The following is a 26,965-nucleotide window of genomic DNA, read 5'->3' as shown; positions in this document are numbered from 1 at the left end:
TCCTGCCCAGCCAGTCCTCTCAGCTCACGCATACCCTCAGGCACGCACCATTGGTGTTCCCGGGCTGGGCTGGGGCCCCAAACATGGAGCTGTGGAAGGGGCAGACAGGATGCTCCTGCACCCTGTGGGGACACCTGCCCTCTGCTCACTTCTTGGTGTGCCCAGGAATGACTTTGGCCTCTGCCAGGGTGAGGGTGCTGCCCCTGCAGCGTCCCAGGCTGCAGAACTGGGCTATCAAAGGGCAGTAACTTGTAATGGCAAACTATTCTTGGCTCCAGCCTGCTCGCTGCTACTAATTTCATGCCCCTGTGATCCAGGTAACGCTTTGCTGCCTCGAGCTGCCACCCCCAGGCCTGAATTGCTTTTTCTCGCCCCGCAGGAGCCCGGCTGTCTCTACTGCCTCGCTCTCGAGGTAGGGGCTGCACAGGGCTGCCTCGCCGAAGCCACCGGGTGCCCAGCACCAAGTTAGTCTGCTGCAGCTCATGACTAATTTGCTGCACTTATTTCAAAGTGCCCAAATGGCATTCAGGGGAGAGGAAGCTTAACCAGGGCCTGCCAGAGATAAACAGGCTCATTTCAGGGCCTCCCTGCCCGAAGAAACCTCTTTACCTGGACTCTGAGCCCGGAATTAAATTCTTCCAGAAGAGACGCTTAGCACGGAGCCTCCCAGCGTGGCGGAGGAGAGGAAATGTTCCCCATTATGAAATGGGCCTCACATCTGGCCAGCTGGCTCCGGCGGGCTTTTAAATTGTGTTTGAAAAGCGTCTCTACCCTTTCCTGGTGTTCCCAAACCGGGCCAGAGTGTAACTGATGAAATGAGTTTCTTCATCTCCATTGCAGGTGATCCAGTGCCCGGTGCCCAGGCCACAGGTGGCTCCTTCGCACATAGCTGGCACCTGGGGGGCGGGGGGTGTGGCTTCTGGCCGTGGGCACCCCTGGACCAGGGTCTGACCGTAGGCCAGGTTTCGAGCCCCACCCCCACCCCAGCCGGCAGGGTGGGGGACGCCTCGCTGGGCTCCCACAGTCCGGAGAGGCTGGAAGCCCGCCTGGTGCTTCCCGGCCATCACAGCCTCTTTGACATGGTCTGTGCTTATCAGCCGACCGTGTCCGTCCATATCGGCAGCTGATAGAGTGAGTGCTTTTCTCTTCATCTTTTTTTCTTTTTAACACTAGTCAGATCCATAGGCCTGTGGAAATGCCCAGGAAAATGGACAATGGGGTTTAAGGAGAAGAGAGAGTTAACAGGCAGAGATGAGAGAAACCCCATTATTTTCTGGCATGGGCATGGGCCCCTGCACTTAAGAGCCGGGCGGAGGGACGATGCCATTCTGATGGAACCTCTAGGCTGTCCCTGCTCACTATTGGGAAGGCACGTGGGCTGGTAGTCCTGGCCACTGGTCATCCCAGTGATGTCCTGCAGTCCCGGCGACAGTCTGGGAAGCCGGCAGCCTCAATTAGAGCGGTTTGTAGAGCGATGGTAAATGTCTCCTCACCCCGTCTCTGCCCCGTCTTTGTCCTGCATCAGTAGATCCTGCCCCCAGCACTTGCCAAGCATGCACCCCTATACAGTCGTCCACCCTGTTCGGCCTCAGGCTTCTTATCTGTGAAGTGGGAGCAATCCCAGCTCTGCCTTGCTCTCCCGGGCTGTGTAAGGACAAATGCACCAGAGTCTGTTCCGGCCACTTGTGAGCGGATTTGTTCAAATGTCAGTCGTCTGGTCCCCTGTGGGCCTTCCACTCCCATGCTTGGGTTACAGGGCTGGTACCAAGGATGACCTTTGGCGCTACTGCTGCCAGAAGCTGAGTGCTGACGCTTCCCAAGCTCTAGGTGATTGCTGAGTGCAGGGGAGATCGTGAGGGGCAGGGAGGTTAGATGAGACCTGCAAGGAGCAGCTTTCTCTTTGTTCCCCGGTGCTGGGCCTCAAGTCTGACTGGGTTGGAGAATTCAGAATGGTGACTGAGGGGGCCACTCTCTCTCATCCGCCCCCTGATGGGGCAAGGGGGTGAGGTGGCTCTGTTCCTGCCTCAGCCCCAGTGGGTTTGCATTGAAGAGACAACAGTGCAGTTGGCTCTCGGCTCAGCATTTTCCTGCAGATGCTCTCAGGAAAGCCTTGGAGTTCGTTCCAATACATAAACCTGGGTTGGAGTCCTAAGTGACAAAAAGAAAAACATCTCTCCGTGCCTTTGCGTGTGCCTTCCTCTTGCAATGCCATTTACCTATCCTCTGGTACCCCACCTCCCTATGTCTGTCTGCAAACTGCCCCCTAGTCTTGTGGGGAATTCCTGCGGAAACCCCTTTCCCTCCTCCTGCCCCCTCCTACTGCACCGTGGGTCTATTGTAGTGCAGCCGTAGGGTTACACCAAACCCCATGCTCCCTGAGGGCATCGGGCACCTTGTTTTCTCTAGTTTAATTTACACAGCAAACACCAGCACGGTGGTGGGCACACAGGGACTTGCCACATCTTCCGTAAACAGAGGATGGGTTAAAACAGGAGCAGTGCTGGTCTGGATGGACACTGGTCTCCCAGCCAGACTGAGGGCCGTGGAGTAACCAGCCTCCGGGTCCCCCACCAGCTGAGGCAGAGAAACCTGCTCGGGAGGCCTGATCATCTTCCAGTGCCCTGTACTGCTGGGTCCACCCACCCACCCACCTTCCAGCCCTGCCTTCTTGCTGACTCACCTACAGTGATGCCAGACCCAAACTGACCCTCAGGGCACGGGTTTTTTGGGGACTGTGTAAGTGGGGTTGCTGCACTCACAGCTCTGAGGGCTGCACTACACCACTGTCTGCAGGGCCGGTGCCCCTGTCGTTGTGCAAACCACAGCCTCTGCTGTCATACGAGGTACCCGTTGCCCTCCAGTCCTTCGTGGCCACGCCTAGCCCTTGGGGTCCTTGGGCTCACCTCTAGAGGTAGAGGCCATGTTCATCAACCATTATGCGGGGCATCTCGTGGGCTAAATAGCAGCAGAGCCTTTTGAGGAGCTCTCATGGTGAATCAGGCCCCTGTAGAGGGGAACTACAGTGTGAATTATCCCAAAACCTTGCATTACATAATATCCCCCAATGGCATGGCAGTTACAGTTGCTCTGGAGGGGGCAGTACTCTTACCAGTCTAATTGTAAGGAGTTTGAACCAGCATTCAAATGTCTTTATCTTTCCTGGAGTGAGGTGGTCCCACTCCCTTAGAAGCAAAGGAGACAGAGCCAGGAAGGAAGTGCCGGCTGCAGGTCTGCGCAGCGCAGACTCGAGAACTGCATGTAGGGTCCTCACTGCGAGGCTTTCTAACGCAGGAGCCCAAGGCAGCGCCTTCTGTGCAAATGGTGTCTCGGGAAGCACAGTCCTGGGGAAGTAAGAGCACAGGGAAAGGGAAGGGGGGCAGGGATGGAGGAGAGCAAACACAGACTTGGATATTTCTGGCCTGGCCACAGCTTTGCAACCAAACGCCCCTGGTTGCTCAGGCACCCGGGCTGTCTCCGAAGACGCCACATGGAGCCACCGCATTTCAGACCAGTGCACTGGGGAGAGGAAGGGCAAGAGGTTTTCTCTCCTGTCCTCTTCCCATCTCCTGCCTCTCATTGGTCAAAGCCTGCCTCCTGAGACTTTGCTTCCCCCACCCATCAGAGAGTGTCACCGGGCCTCTCCCCGGCCACCAGGGATCCGGTGTGGCCCAGACAGTGCAATGGTACAGGGGTCCCTCCCCTCTGGTGACAGTGGTGGCAGTGGCTTTGTGACCATGGGACCAAGTGGCAAGGCAAAATGGCCTGAGGGGCAGGTGAGGTGAGCAGCCCGGGGTGGAACGTAAACTATGTCCAGCTCCTTGAAATCAGTGCACGCCACCTGCAGAAATGGTCCTGATTTCAGCAGAGGACTTGGTGAGGAAAGGCCAAGTGGACTGATGTAGTCAGCGAGCATAACCTTTGACCCCCCTCATGGGCAGGTTGGCTTTTTGTGTGGTAGGAGGTTGAATAAGGGATCGTGATGCGTTGTCCCTGTTTTTGTTGAGGAACTGAATTTAAATTGCAGCAGGAAGGCTTTAATTTCAGTGAAACCCTGGCTAGTAGGAACTCAGCTGTCTGACACCTCTGTTAATTAAGAATTGATTGCTACTTAACAAATACTTCAGATTTAGTGGCTTAAAGGAACACGCATTTCTTATCTCACAGTCTCGGTAGGCCAGGCATCTGCATGCAGCTTACTGGGTCCTTGGCTCAGGGTCTCATGTCACAGCCATCAAGGGGCGGACACAGCTGCCATCTCACTGGAGACCCAACTGGGAAGGGACCACTTGCATGCTGACCTGGGCTGCTGGCAGAAGCCACTTCCTTGCAGTCATGGGCTGAGAGCTCTCAGCAACTAGGGGTCACGCGCAGTCCTTGCTACACGGGTCTCCCCAGCAAAGCCACTTGCCTCCTTCAAGCCGTCACAGAAGGAAAAAAGATCCCAGCGAGGTGTTGCTCCGCCTCATGGAACACAATCCCAGAGATGTCGCTGCGGGTGCCTGTCAGCTTTGCTGTGTTCTCTTGGTTAGAACCGAGTCCCAGGTCCCCCCAGACTCATACCAGGGCGTGAGCACAGGAGGCTGGGGTCATGGGACCACCCACCTTAAGAGTCTGCCCAGCACATCTCATTTCTCTAGAAATTCGTTTATAAGTAAAAGCAGCAAGTAAAAAAAACAAACCCACCACATGTTTATATCAGGAATCAGGTTTAAGAAAAAGGTTCCATGGGATGTGCTGAGTCACCCTGCATCGCCATCTGCAGCCCCCATCTGTCCCAGTGGGAAGATGGCCCAGGGTCAAGTTCACTCTGCCTGCCCCCCCCCCCCCCCCCCGCATCCCCTCCCCTGCTCCCCCACCCCCGAGTGCTCTTTGTTAAGCAGAGAAATGGGCTCAGTCAACAGAAAGGGAGTCCTAGCCTTTCCAACATTAAAAGAACAATTTTCTGTTTCAGTATCAACAAGCCAGAACATTCAATTACCTAGGAAATCCCATTCCTACACCCTCAGAGAACCTGAGCCCTCTCAAAAAAACAAAGACGGAGGTGCTGCATTCTGTGTGATGGTCCTGCGTGGACTTGCCCGGAATAAGCAGCCACTGAGCAAAGGGCACCGCACTGGGGGTTTGGATTGGGGCAGTCTGGGCCCCCACCTGCAGCCATCTGTTCCTTGGGGCCTTTTTCTGTTTCTCTTGTTTGGCGCCTGCCTGCCAGGCCTCACGTAGGCCCAGCCACTGTGTCAGGATGTAATTGACTGAGTGCCTCAGACCAGTCCCGGCTCTATCGAGCCCACTGGGGCGGGAACAATGAGGTGGCACCAGCCAGGAGGAAGGCCATTTCCGTGGCTCATGGTTGATGGACCACCTGAGCTGTGATTAGCATTTTAATTGCAAGGCTGCCAGGACCTTACATTCGGGGTGCAGGTTCCAAAGACCTAAAGCACTCTGCAGGCTTAAAAAGGGACCGTGACACCGTCTGTGCTTCCCACTGGAGGAGCCTGTTATGACGCCTTTCTTTCTGGGCCTCCACGTTGCAGTCAGACTCCCCGAAAGGAGAGATTTGAGGTCTTCCGTTTCAAGGTCTGACTCAAATCCTACCTCTGGGGCCTTTTCCCAAACCCACACCCATTCCCATTCTTCCAAGTGCTCAGTCCCCCTTGTTCCCATCCCCCACCTGGAATTCCCTAGAACTCACTGCTCCTCCTTCTGATTTGGAAAACAAAAACAAAAACAAAAACACAGAATGCTAACGTCTCTTCCTGTGGTGTTTTGAGATGTTAGGAAACCTTTGCACTGTGTCCTGCATCCCCAGTGTCTCGCCCCACTCTCGGTGGGCAGGAGGCGCGGGCTGCCCCCACAGCAGCGGCCGGCAGCCTTTTCACCTTCCGGTACACGCAGACTGGTTACTGAAATTCTTCAGTTCGCCAAAAAATATATTTTTGCTGATCTGACCAAAAAAAAAAACAGATATGATTTTGACTCATTCACACTGGATGGTTGTTGTTGTGTGGCTATTGTCATTTTTTTAAATTTGACAACCTAGGGGAAAAGAGGTCAGTGCCCCGACTGAAGAGTCAGGTGCCGCATGCCTTAAAAAGCCTGCAGCACACTGCTCGCTTGCAAGTCGCTGCTGTGTGGTGAGCCTTGCAGTTGCCAGAGCTCCTTGCACGTCGGCCAGTGTTTCACACACGTTGTTTTTGCACTTGGCACATTTGTTACTCAAGGTGTCTCCTCAGGTAAGTTCAGTTTTGTAAGTTTTCCATAGTAGAATGCTCACAGCTTTTTTTTTTAGGATAAAGAGTATAATTCATATAAAGCCCTTGTATGTGGCACAGAGTAAATGCTTAGTACGTGTGCACACTGTCACCGCTCCGAGCCACCGCTGCCGACCTGAGGTTCGCACTTCCACGCACAACAGCAGAGCCGGGCCCTGGCAGCCCCGCCCAGTGTTCCACTGTGTTTAGACAGGATACCGAGGGGCGATGTGCACACTGTAAAATCTACCCTTACAAGCAGACAGTTCCCTGCGTTCTGAAAAACACACTCCTACAGTTGCTACACAGTTGCTACATAGCTTCTTTGGCTGTGAGTTCCAGCACGTTATGATCAACAGTTCTTTATCTCGTCTGCGGGCTCACTTACTCTTTGTCTGTGATGCCCCTGAGCTGCTTCCAGGAAACGCCCCGTCACCTCGCTTTGGCCAGCCTAGGAGCCGCTGCCCCAGTGGCGCTGATGTTCAGCAGCAGCTCTGTGGAAGGAGCTCATCCGGAGTCAGGACAAAGTGGTCCTGCAGGTACCAGGACCTGGCATGTTTCTAAGAGCCTCACTTGTTTGCAAGAATGTGAGAATGTGCTTGAGTCAGACCAAAGCCTGTTTGGGTAACTCTGAGATTTGACAGTGGGCTAAGCAGGCCGACCGGGCAAAGTTTCTCTCTGTAGACAGGCACTGAGTCCCGTCCCACGGCTCGTCTGCTGTGGGAGAAGTGGAGTAGGTGGGATTATAGGCTGCAGGGCACGGGGGCCTCTCTGAGGGCAGAGATTGTGGTTTTCCCTTTATGACCCTGGTACTTAGCACAGCTTGTCTTGGTGTCTGTGCTGAGTGGTCCTAGGATGGCGATGGGGCAGGACTGTGCCATCTCAGGGTGGACCTACCCATCACTCAGAGGAATCTGAAGACAACAGGGAGAAGCCCCACCAAGAGGAGCCCCGTCGCTAAGCTCTGGTGGGGTCCCTTGCCTCCATCCTGAGTAACCTCAGCGGCCTCCTCACTTCTGTGCTTACAGAATTACTTTGAGAGCTACCTTTCCATCGCTTCCACCGTGCCCTCCGTGCTGTGCCTCGTGGCGAACTTCCTGCTTGTCAACAGGTAGGCCATGTTCCTCCCTCCCTCAAGCTCCGCCTTCATTTCCAGCCTCTCCCACTTCCCTCTTGTCTGTGGCTGCTGCTTCTCTGCCTGCTCAAAGGGTGGCCACTGAAGTCGGAGGCAAGTGGCTCAGATTCCTCCGTGGAGACTGAGAAGTCACATCAGCGACCTGGGCCCCTGCCAATGGAATGCCCCATCAGAAAGCTGGACTTTCACTTTCCTGCCACAGGCTGTGACCTAGCATCAGCAGCCAGCAGGAGGCACGTGGGGAAATGGGTCTTCATCCCTCTTCCTCTGGAGAGAGCCTGTCTGTCAACTGCAGCCTGGGCTGTGAGCCCTGCAGCCCAGGGACACCGCCTGGAGGGTAAGGCGGGGCTGGGAAGCAAGTCTTGTGGAAGCTGCTCTTCCAAGCATTCCTGAGAGCAGTTCGAACTGCGTAGCTGGCATCCCTTAAGTCCCGCTCTGGCTGTGTGGGAAGAGGCTGCCAGCCTTGCTCAGTGCTCAGCCAATAACACCAGCCTGTGTGTGGGCTGCTCACAAAAGGATCCTCGGGGAACTCCTAACACTCTGTTAGTGAAGGGCTGGGAGGGAGCCTCCATCTAAGTGCACATGGGAGGAGGAATGATTTAGGAGACAGCCGGGCAAACTAGCATGGTCCTCAGATTCCACCCGGTGGCTGTTGCCATCCATTCTCAGCTTAGGTTTGCAAGGGCAACGGCCTTAGGTACTTTGCCTGCATTTCCCCTAGCTACCGCTAGGTGAAAACAGTGGCTGTGTGGTAATTTAGAAGCCTGAACTTGGGCACAGCCTCCTGAAACCTTAGATCTCTAATGACAGGTCTGTTTTATCTCACTTTGCTCAGTTTGTGCTGATTGTCTAGATTTCTGGTTGAACAGGAATCTAAGGCAAGTCTGGCCTTGGGGAGTGTGCTGTGATGGATTAGTGATGTCTGCTCTGAGTGTGGGAGAAGAGAGGGCAGCACACGTGCTTCATGTGTCCTAAGCCTGCATAGACCTGTCTTTCCAAACATAGTATGCTGTGGGGCTAGTCCAGTTGTCTGTTGTTGTATAAAAATCGTCCCAAAGCATAGCAGCTCAAACGATAACCGTAATTAGTATCTCTCATGGCTGTGGGTGTCAGCAGGCTCGGTTGACAGCTCTGATGTGGTGTCTCTGCTGTGGTTGCAGACCACTGGGACTGGAGCTGCTGGGCCTCCTCGGGGACCCCTTCCCTCCCCTCTCCCTGTAGTCTCCTGCATGTAGTAGGACTTTTCATACTGTGGCTGAAGAACAAGTGCTCCCTCACATCTGTACTTGGAACCTGGGGTCCCCTGCCTTCTAGTTGCCCAGGTTTCCTGGCTTCAAGCTCCTGGAAGGAAGGAAGTAGTTAGAAAGGCCTGGATCTGTCTGCGCTGGGGACCCTGGGCCACCCAGGCAGCTGCCACCCTCTTCCTGCAACTTGGGCAGAGGGCTGGCTCTGAGGGCTCAGCCTTTCAGGCACGCTCCAGAAGTGTCCAGCCTGCCCTGGGCCTGCCCTTGCCCTCCCCTGGCTATAAGAGAGGAGTGAGGCAACGTGGGAAGTTCCTGAGCCTCTGGAAAGATGGTTTGAGGCTAAACTGTTTTTGATTTAGTGTGTGAGATTGAAATGTCTCCTTTTCTTACCTCCTGGAGAACCCTCGCTGGCTCTGACCAGCTCATTCATAATCGCCAAGTGTTTTATTATGTTCAATGTGCAGCATCATAAATACTTATGAGGAGGATTTACATTTAGGAGACTTGTGAAGAAATCAGTTCCCTGGGGTCCTGAGCCCTCACAAGCAAGGGGTGGCAGGGAGCTGGTGGCCTTGGTACAGCTGGCCATTCTCTCCAAGGATGTCATGTCACCGAGACCTGCCCCAGGGTCCAGGGGCCGGAGCAGTCATCTCACCTGCTGGCCTTCCTAAGGCCTTCCTGCTGTCCCAGAGGAGAGCCCTCTGCCCTGCCCCCCCCCACAGGACACTTGTCAAGACTTTCCCTAAAATCCCAGCAGTGTCACCCCCTGGGCCACTTCCCCCGCCCAGGGTGGGAGAAACAGAGTGAAGCCAGCAAGCTCCTATTACTGCATGTGGGGCAGGCTTGAGCAAGCAAGCACACGTCTTCCAGCTTTAAGAACATTGAAAATAGCTCCAGGTGAGATCCCCGAGGGCCTGGGGCTTATGGACAAGGCTTGGAGGAGAATGGGTTAGGTAGCTGGTAATTAGCAGGCCAGGAGGAGACCCGTGCAGGTGAGGGGACTTAGGGAAGAAGCAGAGGCAAAGGTGGTTTGCATTGATTTTTAAACATGGCATTGACCTCCTCATCCCTTACTCCTCCCTCCACTCCCCACCCTTGGGTGCTGGATGAGAAGTTCCCCAGCTCTCTCCAAAGCAACTGTCCTGTTTAAGTGGTGACAGGCACAGGAAAGCTCTTGTGAGGCCGGCGGAATTCCTGAGATGGACTTTTCCTGCAGCATCTGTGAGGAGGTGGTTAAAGGCAGAAGCTTTTCCCAGGGCTGGCTGGCCACACTGCAGGTGCTCACAGCTGTCTCCTTGCCAGGCTGCGGGGCCAAGAGGCAGAGCCATGGGAGGTTCAGGCTCAGGGTGAAAGCCTCCCTTTACTGCTGACACCCTTGCTTGTCAATCTGTATCTCCAACAGGTGTTTACCAGATGCCTGCCAGGCCCCGTGCCAGCCCTGGGGGCCCTGTGCTGTGTAGCTCCTCACACCTCAGTCTGTTGTATTCCTTCTTTTTGCTCCAAGGAACTGTTAAATCCTTTGGGTATTTGTCCCCAGCCTCTCTCTTCACTTGAATTTCTTCAGATTTAGAATCATCATCTGGAAAGGACCTGAATGTTATCTTACCTAGCCTCTTCTCTTTTGAGATGAGGACACGGCCTGGAAGGGTTGACTGTTGGCTTAGAGTTACACAATGAGTTGGTGGCAGAGCTGGGCAGGGCTTCAGTCCCCTGACTCGGGCTCAGTGTCCCTGCTGGCTCTTATTTTGGGGGTGGACGGGGCAGCTCCAGCTGCTGGGAGAGGGTGGGTGACTGGGGGCAGAGGTGAGTGTGTAGAATCTCCGTGAGCATCTGAGGTAAGGCCTGACCCTGACCGGCGGGCTCCAGGATGCCTGGTGTGTACTTACATAGATGCTCTGGGCCCCTGCGGGTACAGGTGCTCCACCTGGCTGCCCACAGCTGCTGCCCAGGCCTAGACCCCTGCAGACCCTGGGAAGATGTATCTCAGTGTGGGGTTCCCCAGAAACAGGCCCTGGAACGAGGATCCTATTTAAAAGTAGTTGATTTGGGAGGTGAGGGTAGAAGAGTGGGGAAGGGAGACCAGGCAGGGAAGGCAGTCAGTGAAGAAGACCTCATTAAGCCAGCTCCCCCAGAGGGTGACAAAGTTTGGCCTGCCAGGGAAACTCTGGGCGCTAGAGCGTGCTCAGGGACAGTAGGCAGTCAGGGGTTTATCCACCCCCTTCCTGGGCATTGGCTGAAGTTTCCTCTTAGGAGGTGTTAATTACATGTCACTTGCAGCCTGCTTCCTAGTAAGAGGGAGGGCACATGGCAGGGCACCCTGAGCGTGCAGCTCCCCAGCTGGAAACCCTGATGTGCCTCTTTGGGTTTGTTGGCACTCTTGGTGACAATAGAGACCCAAAAAGGATTTTCTCATTCTTTACCTGGAAAGTTAAAAGTAAGGCCTGCTTCCAGGATCTGCTGGAGCTGGGGTTCTGCAGACCTGTGTTCTAGTCCCAGCTCCCCACCAATTTACGCCACAACTTTGAACCATGTACCCCTCATTTCCTAGGGCTTCCTTCTGCTCCTTGCAAAGCAGAGGCAGCGCCTGCTCCCTTCAGTTGGATCAGAAGGAAACTCAAGTTAGCCTGGGGTCACAAAACTACTTTGAAAAAAAATCCTTTCTTGCTTTCCATGTTCATCATTTCACACCTATTTATGCACATACTTTTCTTCTACCTTTCAAGTATTTCTATTTTATATAAAAAAAATCATGTATAACTAATTTGGCTTTTCTCCCAGCCCTCACCCTCTGGTTAGAGGGAAAATTAACTTCCAATCCGGTTTAAAGCTTAGTCTAATCTGATGAATGAAAAAGCCTCTTTAGGTGATGTTCTCTCTCCCCAGAATAAAAATGCAGTTTCTCTGAGAGTCAGCCTCCCCTGCTTCCTGCTGAAGGGCAGCGTCTGGGCAGGCTGGGGCAGGGGCAGTGTGGGGCTTACGTTTGGAGTGGGAGATGGGGCAAAGGGCTGGTCCTGAGCCGCACAAGCTTGGCATCAGCTGCTGCCCTTGACAGCGGGAACCGTCATAGGAGAAGCCTTCCATCCTGGCCACTTGTCTGGACCTCCTTATGTCCTGTGTTCCAGGGGAGGCACTGGAGTGTCGTTCTGAGAGCACAGTCTGCAGCCAGACCTCGTGGGTTCACAGCCAAATGATCTTGAGCAAGCTCCTTAGCTTCTCTGACCTGTTTCCTTATCTGTACATGTGGGATAGGTAAGACTACCTATCTGTAGAGCTGGTATGCGAGTTCCATACATTGGCATATAGAAAACACTTAGGAGAGTACCTAGCACAAGTTAAGTACTGAGTGTTCGCTGTGGTGACAGTGATGGTGATGCTGTTTTTCTTCTTTCTCTCCACACTTCTAAGTTTTGTGGGATGGAAGCCCAGTGGGCGGTTGCTCTATTAAATGCTAGACAAAACCAGCAGGAGCTCAGCCCTGTGGCAGGAGGAGCCAGGGCTGGCCTCGAGAGCCCTTGTGTTCCGTCCCGAACCTCACAGCGAGACCAAAGGAAGCAGTATCTGCCGAGCATCTGCCCTGAGCCAGACCTGCTCTCTGCACTCTGCACACGCCCCTGCAGAGACCCTGCTCCTGCAGGTAGACCCATTCTCCCCCGTTGTCCGGAAACCAGAGCTAGAGCAACTGAGCCACTTGCCCAAGGCCACACAGCTAGTGAGCTGGAAAGGGCAGGACTCAGACCCAGGCCTCCCGGCTGGTGGACAGCCCCAGTCGCCGAGCTCCCCTGCTTCCCAGTTCACCAACTGGGCCTGGCAGGGAGCCCCCGGGGGTTTCTAACCGCTTCTGGCATCCTCTCCCAGAGTTCCGATTCATGTCCGTGTGCTGGCCTCACTCACTGTCATGCTGGCCATCTTCGTGGTGATGACCGCGCTGGTGAAGGTGGACACCTCCTCCTGGACACGCAGCTTCTTTGCTGTCACCATCGCCTGCATGGCCATCCTCAGTGGCTCCTCCACCGTCTTCAATAGCAGCGTCTTCGGCATGACTGGCTCCTTCCCTATGAGGAACTCCCAGGCGCTGATATCAGGTGAGAGCCGGGGCCAGACAGCCGACCAGGTTAGTCCCCCAGGTGACCCATGATGGAGCCAGAGGTGAGCATGTGACTGCCTTTCCAGAAAAGGAGATGAGCAGTAGGTGTGTTTTCAGATCTATTATTGTGTAACGAAGTGCCCCAGAACTTAGTGGCTTAGAAAAATAACAGTTGTTTCTTCTGCTCACACATCTGCGATTTGGGCCACAGTTGGTAGGGACAGCGCTCCTCTGCTCTGTGAGGCATCAACTGATGCAGCTCGACTGGGGCTGGGGGACTGCTTCCAAGACGGCACGCTCGCCTGGCCTGCATGATGGTGCTGGCCGTTGGCTGGACATTCAGCCAGGGCTGGGGCTGGGGCCAGGGTTTCTCTCTACCTGGACCCCACCACGGCTGCCCGGGCTTCCCCGTGGCATAGTCTGGGTCACGAGAGACCCAGGCAGAGTGTTATTTCCTTTTATGATTTATCATGTAGGGTCACTTCCACCATAGCCATAAGCCCATCAGGACTTAAGAGAACGCAGACCCACATTGTCTCAGTGGGAGCTGAGCATGATGAACCTTACACTGTCAGGAGCGGGTGGGAGGGAGGACAGAGTGCAGCCCACTTTGGAAAACATAGTCTGTCCACTTCCTGAAGCTACATTCCTTTCTTTCTTTCCCTCCTCTCCCCCGTTCCCTCCCCATTCCCCTTTGCTGTATTTTTCTATTCTTACCTTTCCCCCCGTCCTTTCTCCTTCCTTCCTCTCTTCTGTCTTCTTCCTTCTGATTTTATAGAAGACCTGCTATGTGCCGGGGATTCAATGACCAAGACTCAGCCTCTCAGGAGCTGCCAGCCTAGTGAATAAAGTCCCATGGCCCTGAACTTGGGCACTCTGCGGGGGTGCCAGTGCGTGACTTGGGCCAAGCCCTTTAGCTGAAATTTTGGTGCTGATCCTAAACCTGTTGTTTAGCCCTTATCAGTTCCATTCTCTCACCGAGATGTTCCAACGAGATGAAAAAGAGCTGGGTCAGTGAGAATCTGTGCGTTCTCAAGGGACCACCACCCCTTAAAGCACTACTGGGGCCTCAGCCGCTCCGTTCGGCACTTCCGCACGTCCCCGCTGGGCGAAGGGGTGCTGCGAGCACGTGCTCCCTTGAGAAGAATTTCACAGAGCGTCCGCTGTGTGCCCATAAGGAATAATGCCAGGTAGCGTGTGGCCAACATGACAAACACCTTGACAGCTCTGTGTCCCCTCCCCACTCCCACACCACTGCCAGACATCACTGATCAGTCTGTAGCTGTCCTCCTGAGCCTCTAAATCCTTCTCAACACAGCACTGGACACTGGACACAGTTACTGTCAATGCAGCAGACTTAGTTGTGGCCTCAAATCTAGTTGCCATTTTTGATACAGGATTAGGCTTCTGGCTCTATTCTGGGAAACCCTTGGGCCTAAAAAAAAAAAAAAAACAATAAGAATGGACCGGCTGCTAAGTTTCTGGCGTACAGTCCGTGTATCCCTAGCAGTGCCTCGAGAAGCACATGCCGAGGCTGAAGGCAGGGGCCACCACGTGCTGGCTTCAATCCCTCCTGTCACCCCGTCTCAGAGAGAAGCCCTGGTCCCCACATCTCCCTCCGTCCTGCTGGGAGATATGTTTTCCAGGGCTATGTCAGCCTTGTTCATTACCTGTCAGGGCCAGTGACCAAACACACCCTTTTATGTTGGCAAGGGGTCTTTCAAGTTCACTTGGCCACCCGCGAATCTTCTAGACAAAGGGGACACTCCCTAAACTGTTCAGAAAGTCCATTTTTGAAAGTGTTAAAATCTAGTACTCAGACTTCTATGTTAATTACCCTGGGCCCTGGGCCACCGTCATTACTGTGTGTAGCCCCACAGGGGACCTGTCACCCCGGAGAGTCCCAGGTGTCCACTCTCCCAGGGGCCCCAGAGCCACCTCCCCAGCCCACGTGTTTCGTCCAGAGGAGGGAGCCCATCTGTGAATTCCGCCTGTGTTGGTATCTGAGGAACAATTCATTCGTTTTGTGCTGGTGTTTTTTTAACCCCCTCATTTGCATGTATTTCCATAACTGATGAGATAAAAGTAGGGAGTCATGAAGGATGAGCTCCCCGAGGCCTGGTTTGTTGTTGATGATAATATTGTAAATTCTCTACAAGTTGGGAAGAGAGGGAGGAAAATCAATAGGCAGTGATGTTAGATCTCTTCCTCGGGCAGGCGGCGAACATCTTACTGAGTTTAACCCCAGTTCTTACAAAATGCCGAGGTGCGGATTACAGCTTCTCAGAAGTTGGCAGCCTCTTGGCAAAGGGTTTACCCTGTTGTTGCTGCTTTGATGTAGGAAGGACAGAAATAGCCAAACACCTCATTGAGAATCTGAGAGGATTTGTTTGCTCCTTCTCTGTGCCAGGTGCTCTTCTGAGCACTTCACATGTAGTAATCCTTTAATCCTTATAACAACCCTAAGAGGTGGGTCTTGTTAACATCCCCATTTTAAAGATGAGGAAACGGGCGCACAGAGAGGTTAAGTGACTCGCCGAAGACCACACAGCCAGAAGTGGTGGAGCCAGGATCGGACTCAGATGTTCTGGTTCTTGTGTCTGTGCTCTCAGTCACTATGCTGACTGGTATTTCTTTGCCTCCCTTCAAATCCCAGCCTGTGGTTCACAGAGCTCCTTTTGAGGAGGCTGGGATCATCCACCAGTGCCGTGGGCTGCTCTCTGAGGAGCCTCGGAGGTGCCAGGCAGAGTGCCAGGGAGGCAGCGACCATGGGCAGCACGGGGACGAGGGCCAGAGCTGCCCTGCCTCTCCCTTTCGGCACAGCGGGGTGCTGGTCCGAGCTGCCCAGTGAAACGGAGCAGTCTGCTGCTTGCTGTCTGCAGTCAGCGCTTCTTGCTTCCTTGAGAATCGAAATTCATTCATTCAGCCAGTGAATCCAACTTAGTCACCAGGCCCTGACTGACTCTGCTGATGCTAATGGTTGTGTCTTTGTTCAGCGCTTTTTCTATTCATTGTCCCACTTCTCCCTCACTACGGCCTCATGGACCACAGGACGAGCATTTAGCACCTTCTCCAGGCAAATAAACAGAGGCAGGGAGGGATAAGTAAACAGTCAGCTGACCGCTGGCTCTGGGCCAGCAGAAGTCCATCACCCACGGTTGGGAGGGTTCAGCAGAAAAGGAGGACACTTCCTTCTCCCCCAAACAGCTGCATGGCTGTGGCAAAGGGGACAGCTGGAGTTTGTTGAAAGTCCGCTCTGTGCCGGGCCCTTTCCAGACGCCCTGTCACTCAGTCCGCAGAGCAGCCAGGTAAGGCAGATGCTCTTACCCCCATGTCAGAGGAGCAGGCTGTGGCTCCAGAATGTCACGTTAGCAGCCAGGGCACAGTGAGCAAGGGGCAGAGTCTAGGGGCAGACGTACATCAGTTTGGGTCCTGGGCCCCTGGGTCCACTAGGTTTTGCTGCGTCCTGAGCTAGGTAGCAGTGAAAGGTGGGGTGCCACATGGCCACCTGGGTCCCAGGTCAAAGCCTGGCAAGAGAGAACATTCCGGTGGTGCAACAGTTGCATGTGAGTAAGTGCGAGCGTGTGTAAGAGTGTGACAGTGTATGTGAGTATATATATGACTGGGAATGTGTGTTACTGTGTGTACATGGGCATATGGATATTACAGTGTGTGTGTGAGTATATGTACACGTGATGAAGTGTGCGAGTGAGGGTATGTCCTTGTGTGTGATAGGATGTATGTGAACATGCGTGTGCATACACCCATGTGCTCACACATGTACGGTGCCGCAGTGGCTGCGGGGCATGAGGTGAGTTCCGTGAGTGCATGGGTGGGCGGCACAGCGGCCTGTGGCCGGTGAGGACGGCCCAGACCGGCTGGCCTGGCTCGGAGGCAGCTGTGGAGCCAGTGCTGAGACACGCCCTGCGCCTCTTCCCCAGTTTGGCGGGTGATGGTGTGAGCTGAAGAGGAGTTCTCTGAGATGTCCTGCCCCGAATATAAGATGTCTGACCTCACCAGCGGGGCAATAAGGAGAGATGGAGGGTCAAGGATCAGAAGTGAAACCAGAAAACAGGCAAAACCTTGGAGGTCAATTGCCACCTCAATTGTGTGGCAAGCCTGTCAGAGAGATCCCGGGCCAAGGCCATGGGAGCCGACACCCTGTCAGTCAGAGCACTCGGGGCTGCAGAAGCCCTCCCTGTCTGCCGAGGGTCCAGGACTCTCTGAGAACAGCAGCGCTCTTCTCACAAGGGAGAAGCTTTCTTTTGGTTCTGTTAACCTTGAGCATAGAGGAGGCAGACCTGAGATGCAGGGAAGATGGACCCCCCCGCCCCGCCCCGCCACACCTTTCCTTTGTGTCCTGTGTCCTCTGCAGGAGGAGCCATGGGCGGCACCATCAGTGCCGTGGCCTCCCTGGTGGACCTGGCGCTGTCCAATGATGTGACGAAGAGTACGCTGGCCTTCTTTCTGACTGCGGACATCTTCCTGGGCCTCTGCATCGGGCTCTACCTGCTGCTGCCTCGGCTGGAGTACGCCAGGTGAGGCCCCGCCCCTAGCTCGCAGGACCTTCTTTTCTGTGGTTGTAGCTTTTTATCATTTACTGGCATTGTAATACCCCCACTGGGGTGTGAGCTCCCTGCAGGCAGAAATTGTGTAGGTTTGCTCACTGCTGTGTCCTGGTGCCTCAAGCTGTGCTGGCCTCGTAGTAGTTGCTCAATTTATTGTCACTGTGTTTGTCCACTTTACAGATGAGGAAACTGAGGCTTTGGAGGGTTAACAGACATGCTCAGGTTGCTCACGTTGTGAGCTGCAGACAGGCATTTGAACCCAGAGCTGTTTCTGGAGCTGCACTCTCTCCGCTACATCACGTCGTAGCTCTGGCTTGTGACTTCGAGGGTTTGTCCTCATCTCATCATCCACTCTTCCTGTCCATGTGAGAGAGTCACCTTGCTAACCACCTGAACCCCAATTCTACAAGGGCAGTTTGAGGATTGTTATAACCCAGGCTGGCCTCAGTGGCCCCAGGAAGATAGAGGGGGCCGGAGCAACTTGACACTGTGACCCCCAGGGGGCTACAGACCGGTGAGCTTGCCCGTCCCCTCTGATCCTTCAAGGCCACCATTGGAAATTGCCCAGTTGTGCTTCACAATGATGTCCCTGTGGATTCTAGGTTCTGGCTGGCTCACTGTCCCCACCAGCACCCCATACACTACCTGGCACTTCATCACTGCTGATGAAATTTTTTGAGCCACTGACTGAACAGAAGGCAGAAGGTTCCTGCCACACCTTCCGCTGTTCCCCCATCCTGTTTTCCAAGTGGTCTGCATGGGTCTGTTTGTGGTGGGGTAGCCAGCCTTGCCTGTCTGCCTGGGGCTGAAGGTGCTCTTGGGATGAGGGGCTTTCAGTGCTAAAACCAGGACCGTCTCAGGCAAACTGGAACAGCTGGTCACCCTGGATTTCAGTCTCACTTGAACAGGCCAAAATCCTTCCCAGCTAAGCATGCAAGAGAGCGAACACCCAGAGCTGTGCTGTCCCATAGAGGCTTCTGTTTCTTTGCTGATTAACACTTTGGTCAAGACTTTTGGTTTTATAGCAAGTCAGCTGAGGATGGAGCTTTAGAGGGAGCTGTGCTCCTGGGGCTACTCAGACTAAATCTTCCTTAAAAGGGATAGTTGGAGACCTGGCTGGTGTAGCTCAGTGGATTGAGCGCAGGCTATAAACCCGAGGGTTGCCAGTTTGATTCCCAGTCAAGGCACATGCCTGAGTTGCAGGCCAGGTCCCCAGTAGGGGGCATTCGAGAGGCAACCACACATGGATGTTTCTCTCCCTCTCTTTCTCCTTCTATTCCCCTCTGTCTAAAAATAAAAGAAATAAATAAAAGATAGTTGGAACACTGTCTCATACACCAAAAGGTTGAGCGTTCGATCCCCAGTTGGGTGTGTACAGCAGGCAACCAATCAATGCTTCTCTCTCACATTGATGTCTGTCTGTCTGTCTCTCCCACCCCCACCCCCCTAAAATCAATGACAGTGTCCTCAGTCCTCAGGTGAGGATTAAAAGGGAGCCCACGGGTGTTGTACCAAGAGGGCTGGGCTGCCCCACCACCCAGGGGGAATTGGGAACTGGGCCTTATGCAGCGCCGGGAGCTGGTGGCCTTGGTTGGATGAGACAAGACAGTTGGATTTGGAAGAACTTATGAGGAAGAGCTTCAACCAGAGGAACTTGGATCTTCCTCAGAGCAGACTTAAGGCAAGGGCCTGCCACTGAGGAGAGGGAGAAGTAAGAATATTTCTTTCCCTAAGAGTGATTGTGAAACAGAGCAGCGTTCGAGTGCAAAGCACCCTGCTCAGCATCACGTGGCAATGTGGTTCTGGGAAGAAATCCTCCCACCAACCCACTTGCTATCTTTAGGACTGATAGGGTTCTCAAAAGCTCATGGCTGCAGAACCCCTGATTTTACAGAGGAGGAAACTGAGGCCCCAAAAGAATACCTGGAGTGAGGTCATGTGGGGAGGTAAAGAGGGACTGAAGTCAGAGCCCAGCCATCACCAAGCTGCTGGTCTCCCATGCCCATGCCAAGCCTTCTGTTTGCAGTATCTTAAAACAGTTAGCCCGTGTCTCCTGGTTTCAGACACCTGAGGCCCAGAGAGGTTCAGTGACTCAGACAAGGTCACACAGCAAGGCAATATGACCCATGTCTTTTCTTTGATCAGAGTGGCAGAAATTGAAAAGATTGATAATATTCAGTATGGAGGACATGGGAAAAAGACACTTTCATAGGCTTACTGGTTCTTTCAAAAATTACGTTTTGAAGGCTATTCTGTGCCTGAAGATTTAGCTGGAAAGAGCCAAATGTGGTTCTTGTCCTAGGGAATTGTCTTCTATTAAAGGAGACAGAAGATAAGCCAGCAAACTAACACAGCAATTATAAATTGTCATCAGCTTTTTAAAAGAAATAAATAGCTGCTCTCATAGAGATTAAAAGGGTAGGGTGGGTGGGTTAAACAGAGTAGAGATATATTAGTCCTACCTGTTTGGAGAATAAGTCATCAATATCAATAAAAATTTTAAAGGTACAAACTTTTTTTTTAAAAGTCCTTACCCGAGGATGAGCCTACTGATTTTAGAGGGAGGGGAAGGGAGGTAGAAAGAAAGGGAGAGAGAGAAACATCTATCGATTGCCTCTCATACCCACCCTGAGTGGAGACCAAACCCCCAATCCAGGCGTGTTTCCTGACTGGGACTCGAACCCATGACCTTTTGGTTTACTAGATGACACTCCAAACAACTGAGCCATATCAGCCAGGGCAAAAGGTAGCCACTCTCTGATCCAGGCATCACTCTCCTAGAAATCTGCCTCCTGAAATACGACTATGTGCCTGCCAGGGTTTAAGTGTAGGGATGCTCACTGTGCCTTTATTTGCAGTAGAGACAAACCGGAGCTGATCCCACATGTGCACCGGGAGGGAGCAGCTGGAGTGTGTGTTCCTTCAGTGAAATACTAGGCAGCAATGCAACAGAGACGTAGAGCCCCGTGCCCCGTGTGAAAGGGTGGCCACACAACGTTCGTTGGACAATTATATGTATCCATTCATGTATAATGGTTATGAATGTATTTGTGCAGTTATGTGAGTGTTTATATATTAGTTATATATTTAGGAGTTATACTGTTGCACAAAGTTTTATGATATGTATGTTTCATGCTTCTTTTGCTTAAAAACATAATGGTGGGGCGGTACAGGGTGTTTGCGCATGCACGGAACAGTATACACCAGGCTTTTAATGGTCAGCACCTCTGTGGAGAGAGACCAGAGGGGAGAGTTCTCCTTCTACTCCATCATTTCTCCTCAGTGTTATTTGGGTTCATTGCATCAAGCATGTATTACTTATACAATTTTTAAAAAATTGTATTTTTAGATGCTATTTTATGCCCACCCCCTCTCCCCTAAAACAAAACAAAAAGCAAGTGAGCTGAGACTGGACTGCAGGCTCACCACGTCGTCCTCGGTCAGAGCCAGTTTCCTCTGACCCTTCTCGGGGTGCGGCCACCACCACAGAATGGCGGGCTGGGTGGAGCCCGGCCTTTTGGCCAGTACCAGGACAAGCGGGCAAGGGACTGCGCCAGCTTCCTCCCACCTCCCTGCAGCATGTATATCACCCGAGAGCCTCCTGGGGCTGCAGGCCATCGGGGCTTGGGCTTTCCACGCTGGGCCTAAAGGTCCCCCACCCCCCGTCCCCAGAAATCCTCCTGGGGCGCTCTGACCTCGCGCCTCTCTCCCCGCAGGTACTACATGAGGCCTGTGCGGCCGCCCCACGTGTTTTCTGGAGAAGAACCGCCACTCCAGGACTCCCCCAGTGACCCCTTGGTGGCCCCCAGATCCAGCTCCTCCCCAACACCACCCCTCTGCCCCATCCTAAAGAGGACAGCAGGCCTGGGCTTCTGTGTCGCCTACCTCTTCTTCATCACCAGCGCCATCTTCCCCGCCATCTCCACCAACATCGAGTCCCTCAACAAGGACTCGGGCTCACCGTGGACCACCAAGTTCTTCATCCCCATCACCGCCTTCCTCCTGTACAACTTTGCTGACCTGTGTGGCCGGCAGATCACAGCCTGGGTCCAGGTGCCGGGGCCCAGAAGTAAGGTGCTCCCTGCACTCGTGCTGCTCCGGACCGGCCTCATCCCCCTCTTCATGTTCTGCAACTTCCAGCCCCGTGTCCACCTGCAGTCGGTGGTCTTCCCGTCCGACATCTACCCAGTGCTATTCAGCTCCCTACTGGGGCTCAGCAATGGCTACCTCAGCACCCTGGCCCTCATCTATGGACCTAAGATTGTGTCCAGGGAACTGGCTGAGGCCACAGGGGTGGTGATGTCCTTTTACATGTACGTGGGCTTGGCACTCGGCTCGGCCTGCTCTGCCCTGCTTGTGCATCTCATCTAGAAGGGGTCAGTGGCAAGAGAGTTGGCGTGAGCTCAGTGAGAGGGGCAGGACCTGCCGGGAGGGCTCAGGTGACGCGCAGAGAGGTCTGGAGTTGGCCTCAGTGCAGAGGGCCGAGCACACCTGGGCCTCGTCTCCCCAGGGAGCTGGGGACACATACTGTCTCGGTGCCAGGCAGAAACATTCCAGACACTTCAACAGAACACTCCTGAGACTTTTCTCCAAGAGACACTGGAATAAGGCATAATTACACAGGCACAAAGCGGGGTATCACTGTCCTAGCTGATGGTTGCTTCCCGCCTTTCTCTACAGCCTCCTAGGGGCTGTGTTGCCAGTGTTTGGCTCAGGTAAGTGCCAAACCCCAGCCCTGCTCCTTCCAGCCGGCAGCAGGATGCTCTACCTAACCAGAGGGTCCCTCCGGGACAGAAGTCCCCGTGGGATGGCCAGCCACCAGGGCCAGGACCCAAGCTTGTGCACTTCCTTCCAGGGGTGAGAGGGCACCCACCAACCAGATTGGAACACCAGCAGGACAGGTCTTCCGGGGAACCTTCCTTCCTGAAACCTGGGCTCCAGGAGGTCTCCCAGTCCCAGAGACCAAGTGTGTCAGGCCTGGGTTTTCAAATAGGGCTGTTTAAAGGGTCCGTGGCCTGGGTAGGGCTGCGTCTTTTAACTTGATGTTTACAACATGGTCACTGGTCCAAGGGCATAGTAAATTCTTGGGCGTTTAACGAAGTGTCTGTGTTAGGGTCTTGGCAGGAAAGAGTATTCAGAGTGGGTATTGTGAGGATATTTGAAGAGTGAGTGCAGGGCCCCGAGGAGCGGGTTCCTCCAACCTGCTGCGACCTGTAAGAGGTGAATTTCCTTCTCCCTCCCGTCTCCTTCAGTCTCCTCCAGTCCCTGTGGCCTGAGCCACCCCCAAGGAGCAGGCGCAGATGATGGAGAGTGGATGGAGGGGCAGAAGGTATTCAGCTCAGGGCCTCATCCAGGGTGGGGCTGCCAGCCCCTCCACTTTCCTAGTTTATTTGTTATTGAGGTCAGTAGAGTTCTGAAGCTTTGGTCAACAGAATGTTGCTTCATCCTGAGTAATTGTCTCTTTTGAAGCTGTTGTTTCAAAAGGTGACCTCGGTGTCTGCCCTCGGTCACCTCGGTCACCTGCCCTGAGCAATCATCTAGGTGGTTCTCAGGTCCCTGAAGGCTTCCTCAAGGCTGTTCCTTGGGGGAGCAGGCTGGCTTGGCAATCAGCGAGAGAAAGGAACTAGGTCAGACCCAGAGTTCTTCCTCAAGAGTTGTGCAGAAAGAAGAGCTTGTCCCCAAGAAGTGGCGCCCCCAGAGCCGTAAATGAACCCGCTACTCTGAAGCGCCTCGGCTCTGTGATGCCCCGCAGACAGACGAATAGATGGGGGGTGGTGCTGTCGGCCATCCACGGGGCGGCAGCTCACACTCCCCAACGCCTCAGGCTGGTGCACACTCCCCTTCTTGGGCCAGAGAACTAAAGAGGACACCCTTGAAAATTGATACCTAAAAAATATATTAAAAAGCATTTTAAAATAAGTCCTTCCCTCTCCCCTCCACCTTCAGGAGCCTGACACCTCCCCCTCGAAATTTTCACCAACTTGAGTGCTGTTGATTACTTGGGACATCCGTCTGGCTAGTGACTTATTTCAGCCTCAGGGGCTTTCCAAATGGGCAGTGTGTCCGCATTAAAGTAAAGCAGCAGTCTCTGAGCTCAGAGACGTGGACCACCCTGGGGCCAACAGAGAAGGAACAGTAGGGGTCTCAAATGCCTTGTTAAAGGGGGAGAGCTTTCAGAAGTAGAGGAGATGTCTGCTGATGAAATGATTTGAAATTAGCGTGGAGGGAAGAGGGTGGCGAGCATGGAGATGTGGCGCTGGGAGAGTTGAGGTGACTGGACCCCAAGCAGTGCCCCCTCCCCGGGGGTGCTGCTGTGAGCTGCAAGGGCCCAGCTGCTTGGCTGGTGGGAGGGGTCACCAGGCATCTGCCCACTGCTCTCCGTTGCTCACCTTAGTGGGCTTTCACGAAGGGCCCTTCCTCCCCTGGGAGCAAGGAAGGAAGATAAAAGTATGTCTCCAGGCAGAGCAGGAGGTGGAGCTCAGGCGCCCTGTCCTCGAGGCACTGTCACAGCCGCTCCTGGGGCTTGGCTGCTGTGGGTCTCCAGGCTCACATGACCCAGGCAGGCTCGTGGAACTAGCTCACATGTTCTGGGGAGTGAACAAAACTTGCTAAAGAAGAGGATTTTCCAGCGAGAGAAGTGGGCAGGCTGTGTGCGTGGGTGGTGCTGCGGGTTCCCTGTGAAGTGGCGTTTGTCCATTCTCGCATTCAATCCAAGTGGCAGTTTTTAGTGCACGCCCTTGCATATTTCCAGACCGTACACATTTCCACTTTCCTCTTTTTATTCAACAAAGTCAGAGGCAGCCAAGTTAGTTGTCTCTTCAACTAGTGAGTGACAGTACTTCTAAAGAAAATGCCAGTTCCTATGTGACTGGGCGCGTGATGGGACTTGAGCCAGGGGTGGGTGTTATTAGTAACGACCCTTCATTCTGCCAGCTTGGACCCAGTGCTCCCCAGGAAGATCGGGGGCATCCTAATCCATCGGCTTGGGTGTGCTGTAGGAGGAGGTCCCTGCAGGGAAGCCTTCGGTCCTCAGGCTTCTGAGGCCACGTAATGCTTTTGTAGAGAACTCCAAGTAAAACAGAGATTTTGTTGCAGCAGACATTAATCGAAGGCCCAGTGCTCATCCCAACTTTGTGGGCTCTCGAAGTGAAAAGACCTAGTATCCGTTTCTCCATCATCACTTCCTTGGTGGCAGCACTGTCGGTGCCCAGTTTGCCCACGGCAGAGTCATTGCTGCCCCCTCCACCCCCAGCTGACTGAGGTCGGTCTGGTTCCACGCCCAGCTTAGACCCCAGCAGGATCCCCGGAGGAATTTCAGCCCCCCCAGCAGGTGGAGGCAGGGACTATAGTCATGTGGCCACAGACTCAGGGTCCAGGGCAGCCTGCCCAGTGCTACCCTATGATGAGTGCTTCATCTGCATGATTTCCCCTGCCTGTCGGTGAGTACAGCAGGGCCCAGAGAGGTTAAGTAACTTCCCCAAGGTCACTCAGCTCCTAAGTGGCACAGAATAGTCAAACCTGACCTTCCTAAACTAAGGCCCCACCCACCCTGCTCTCTCGCTCCCCTAGTTGAACTCGGACTCTTCTTGGTTCTCGGCACCTGTTGTTCCTGTGCCCCGCTCCATGGCCTGCCTGGACTCTTGCTGAGAAAATGTCTTCCCCAGAACCCTGGCACTGGCTCTGGCCCGGTCTGATCAGTGCAGCTGGCTGGACCCCCTGCTGGACTGACCCCCATGGGTCCTGATCCAGGGCCCACATCAGGCCCACTCGCACCGCTCCTTGGGCACAGGGTCTCGGGCTGCTTCCGGGCCCCTCCCTCCTGGTCCCACACCAGCCCCCGCTGCTGAGGTCGCCCAGCATAGCCGCTGCCGCTGGACTTGTCTTGGGACACAGGGCTGTGAGACAGAACGGTCTGGGGGTACGGAAGCCTTGCTCCCAGACCCACCTGGCATCAGCTGTGTGAGTCATGTGGCCTTCCTGAGCATATTTCCTCATCTAAAGCGCATGACAAAAAGTCCTGACATTGTGACTGCTGTGCCACTGAGCCAGCCTGCCACACCCAGTCATGCCACTGCCCAGCCCATACAGGACAGCTGCCCCAGGGCTCACAGCCGTCGTAGCAGGGCGACTCAGAGGCACAGGGCACCCTCTGCTGCCACCCATGTGTCTGCACTTGGGAGGTGTGAAGGCAGCATCAGCCTGAGAGGAGGACTTCAACTTCAGGCTGCAGTGGACTTGACCCCAAAGAATAGCAATAAAGATGGGCACGATTTCTGCCCAACAAGGCTCCAGACAGCTGACCCACGAGCTCTGTGCACTCCACAAGAAGTGCCCTTGACCAAAGTTAGGGAACTCCAGACTTACAACGTGGGGCTGAGAAGTAGACAGCTGTAGGTTTCAGGTGCCCAGACCGAGGTTGGAATTCTGGTTCTGCCACCTCCTAGCTGGGTCACTTTGGCCAGTCTTGCTGACACTCTCATTTCTAAAATGAGTGTCCTCTCAGGCCTGTTGTAAAGATTGAATGAACCCTGACATTGTATATACAAGTACCTGGCATGTAGCAGACCCTTAATGAACGTGTTCTCCCACCTGGGCAGTCTAGCAGTGCCCAGCCCCTTCCCTGTGGCAGGCTGTAGCCTGCACCCAGCACTTAGTACCCACGTCTTTCCTGCCCCCAGCCCAGTGCCTGCCTGGGCCAGCACCTCCAGTTCTGATGCCTGCTCTTTGATGCCTAGGCCCCTGCCTGGGTCCTGCCCAGACACGGCTGACCTAGGGCAGAGTGCGTGGGGCAGAAAGCTGGAAATCCAAGACCCCACACCAAGCTCCGTCCCTAACTTTGACCTCTGGGCAAGCCACTTTTTCCTAAGCCTCAGCTGGAAAAAATGGACACCCCAATACCCATGCTGCCTTTATCATGAGCATGTGGCCAGGCTCACAGATCCTCCTGTGTCCCCTAGTGGTTCCTAGAGTCTGCCCTCTGGAGCCACACAGCCTGGGTTTGAACTCTCACCACTTCTAGCCGCATGGCCACGGGCAAGTTCAACCTGACACTGGTTCCTCTTCTGACAATGGGGCAGTTGTAGCACTGGTCTCGGATCTGGTTGTGTACACTAAATGATATGGTGGGGATGCATAGAACAGTTAGAATTGAGCCTGGTGTGTGCTCCACGCTAATTGCCAGCTCCTAGAAGGCTGTAAGTTCAGGCCCCACTTGGAGAACCACTGTGCTAGACCACCAAGGGCCGACCGGGGCTTGTCAGGGGCTCGCATCTGGCCCAGGGAGAGACTAGTGCTCCAAAATCTTCAAAGTACAGGGTCCGGCACAAGTAATACCCTTTTTTTTATTACAAAATTATAAGCATGTAATTCTGTAACATAACAATATCACACTCAAGGACAGTACATGATATTTTAGGTGAACTGTTCAAATTGAAACTATCATAAATTATTACACCCATATTATTACCCTACCAACCACACTTCCGCAGCCCTACTTCTGCCGGACCCTGTAGCTAACGCACTGTGGGCACTAAATCCCTGTTTTCAAAAACGTTCACAGGTTCAGGGTAGAGCCTTTGCACTTTAAGCACCAAGCTCACCCTCTCCACCAGCCCCCAAGGTAGGCACCCAGTGGCTTACTCCTCAATTGCATCTTTACCATCTGCTCCTTTCACCATAAATATTCA

General features: G+C 53.9%; 1 protein-coding gene across 1 annotated transcript in view; it reads left to right on the top strand.

Moving 5' to 3' along the window:
* SLC29A3 (solute carrier family 29 member 3) overlaps nucleotides 1-26,156 on the top strand; it is a 44,342-nt gene extending 18,186 nt beyond the window's left edge. The window contains exons 3-6 of the mRNA XM_028514007.2: nucleotides 7,277-7,359; nucleotides 12,483-12,709; nucleotides 17,087-17,249; nucleotides 20,996-26,156. Of these exons, the coding sequence (XP_028369808.1) occupies nucleotides 7,277-7,359; nucleotides 12,483-12,709; nucleotides 17,087-17,249; nucleotides 20,996-21,650 (1,128 nt within the window). The 3' untranslated portion in view covers nucleotides 21,651-26,156. The remainder of the gene's footprint in view (nucleotides 1-7,276; nucleotides 7,360-12,482; nucleotides 12,710-17,086; nucleotides 17,250-20,995) is intronic.
* Nucleotides 26,157-26,965: the final 809 nt, after the last annotated feature.

Source organism: Phyllostomus discolor, chromosome 5 (assembly GCF_004126475.2).
Source record: "Phyllostomus discolor isolate MPI-MPIP mPhyDis1 chromosome 5, mPhyDis1.pri.v3, whole genome shotgun sequence".
In the NCBI taxonomy this organism is placed as follows: domain Eukaryota; kingdom Metazoa; phylum Chordata; class Mammalia; order Chiroptera; family Phyllostomidae; genus Phyllostomus; species Phyllostomus discolor.
This window is presented reverse-complemented; position numbering and strand designations above follow the sequence as displayed.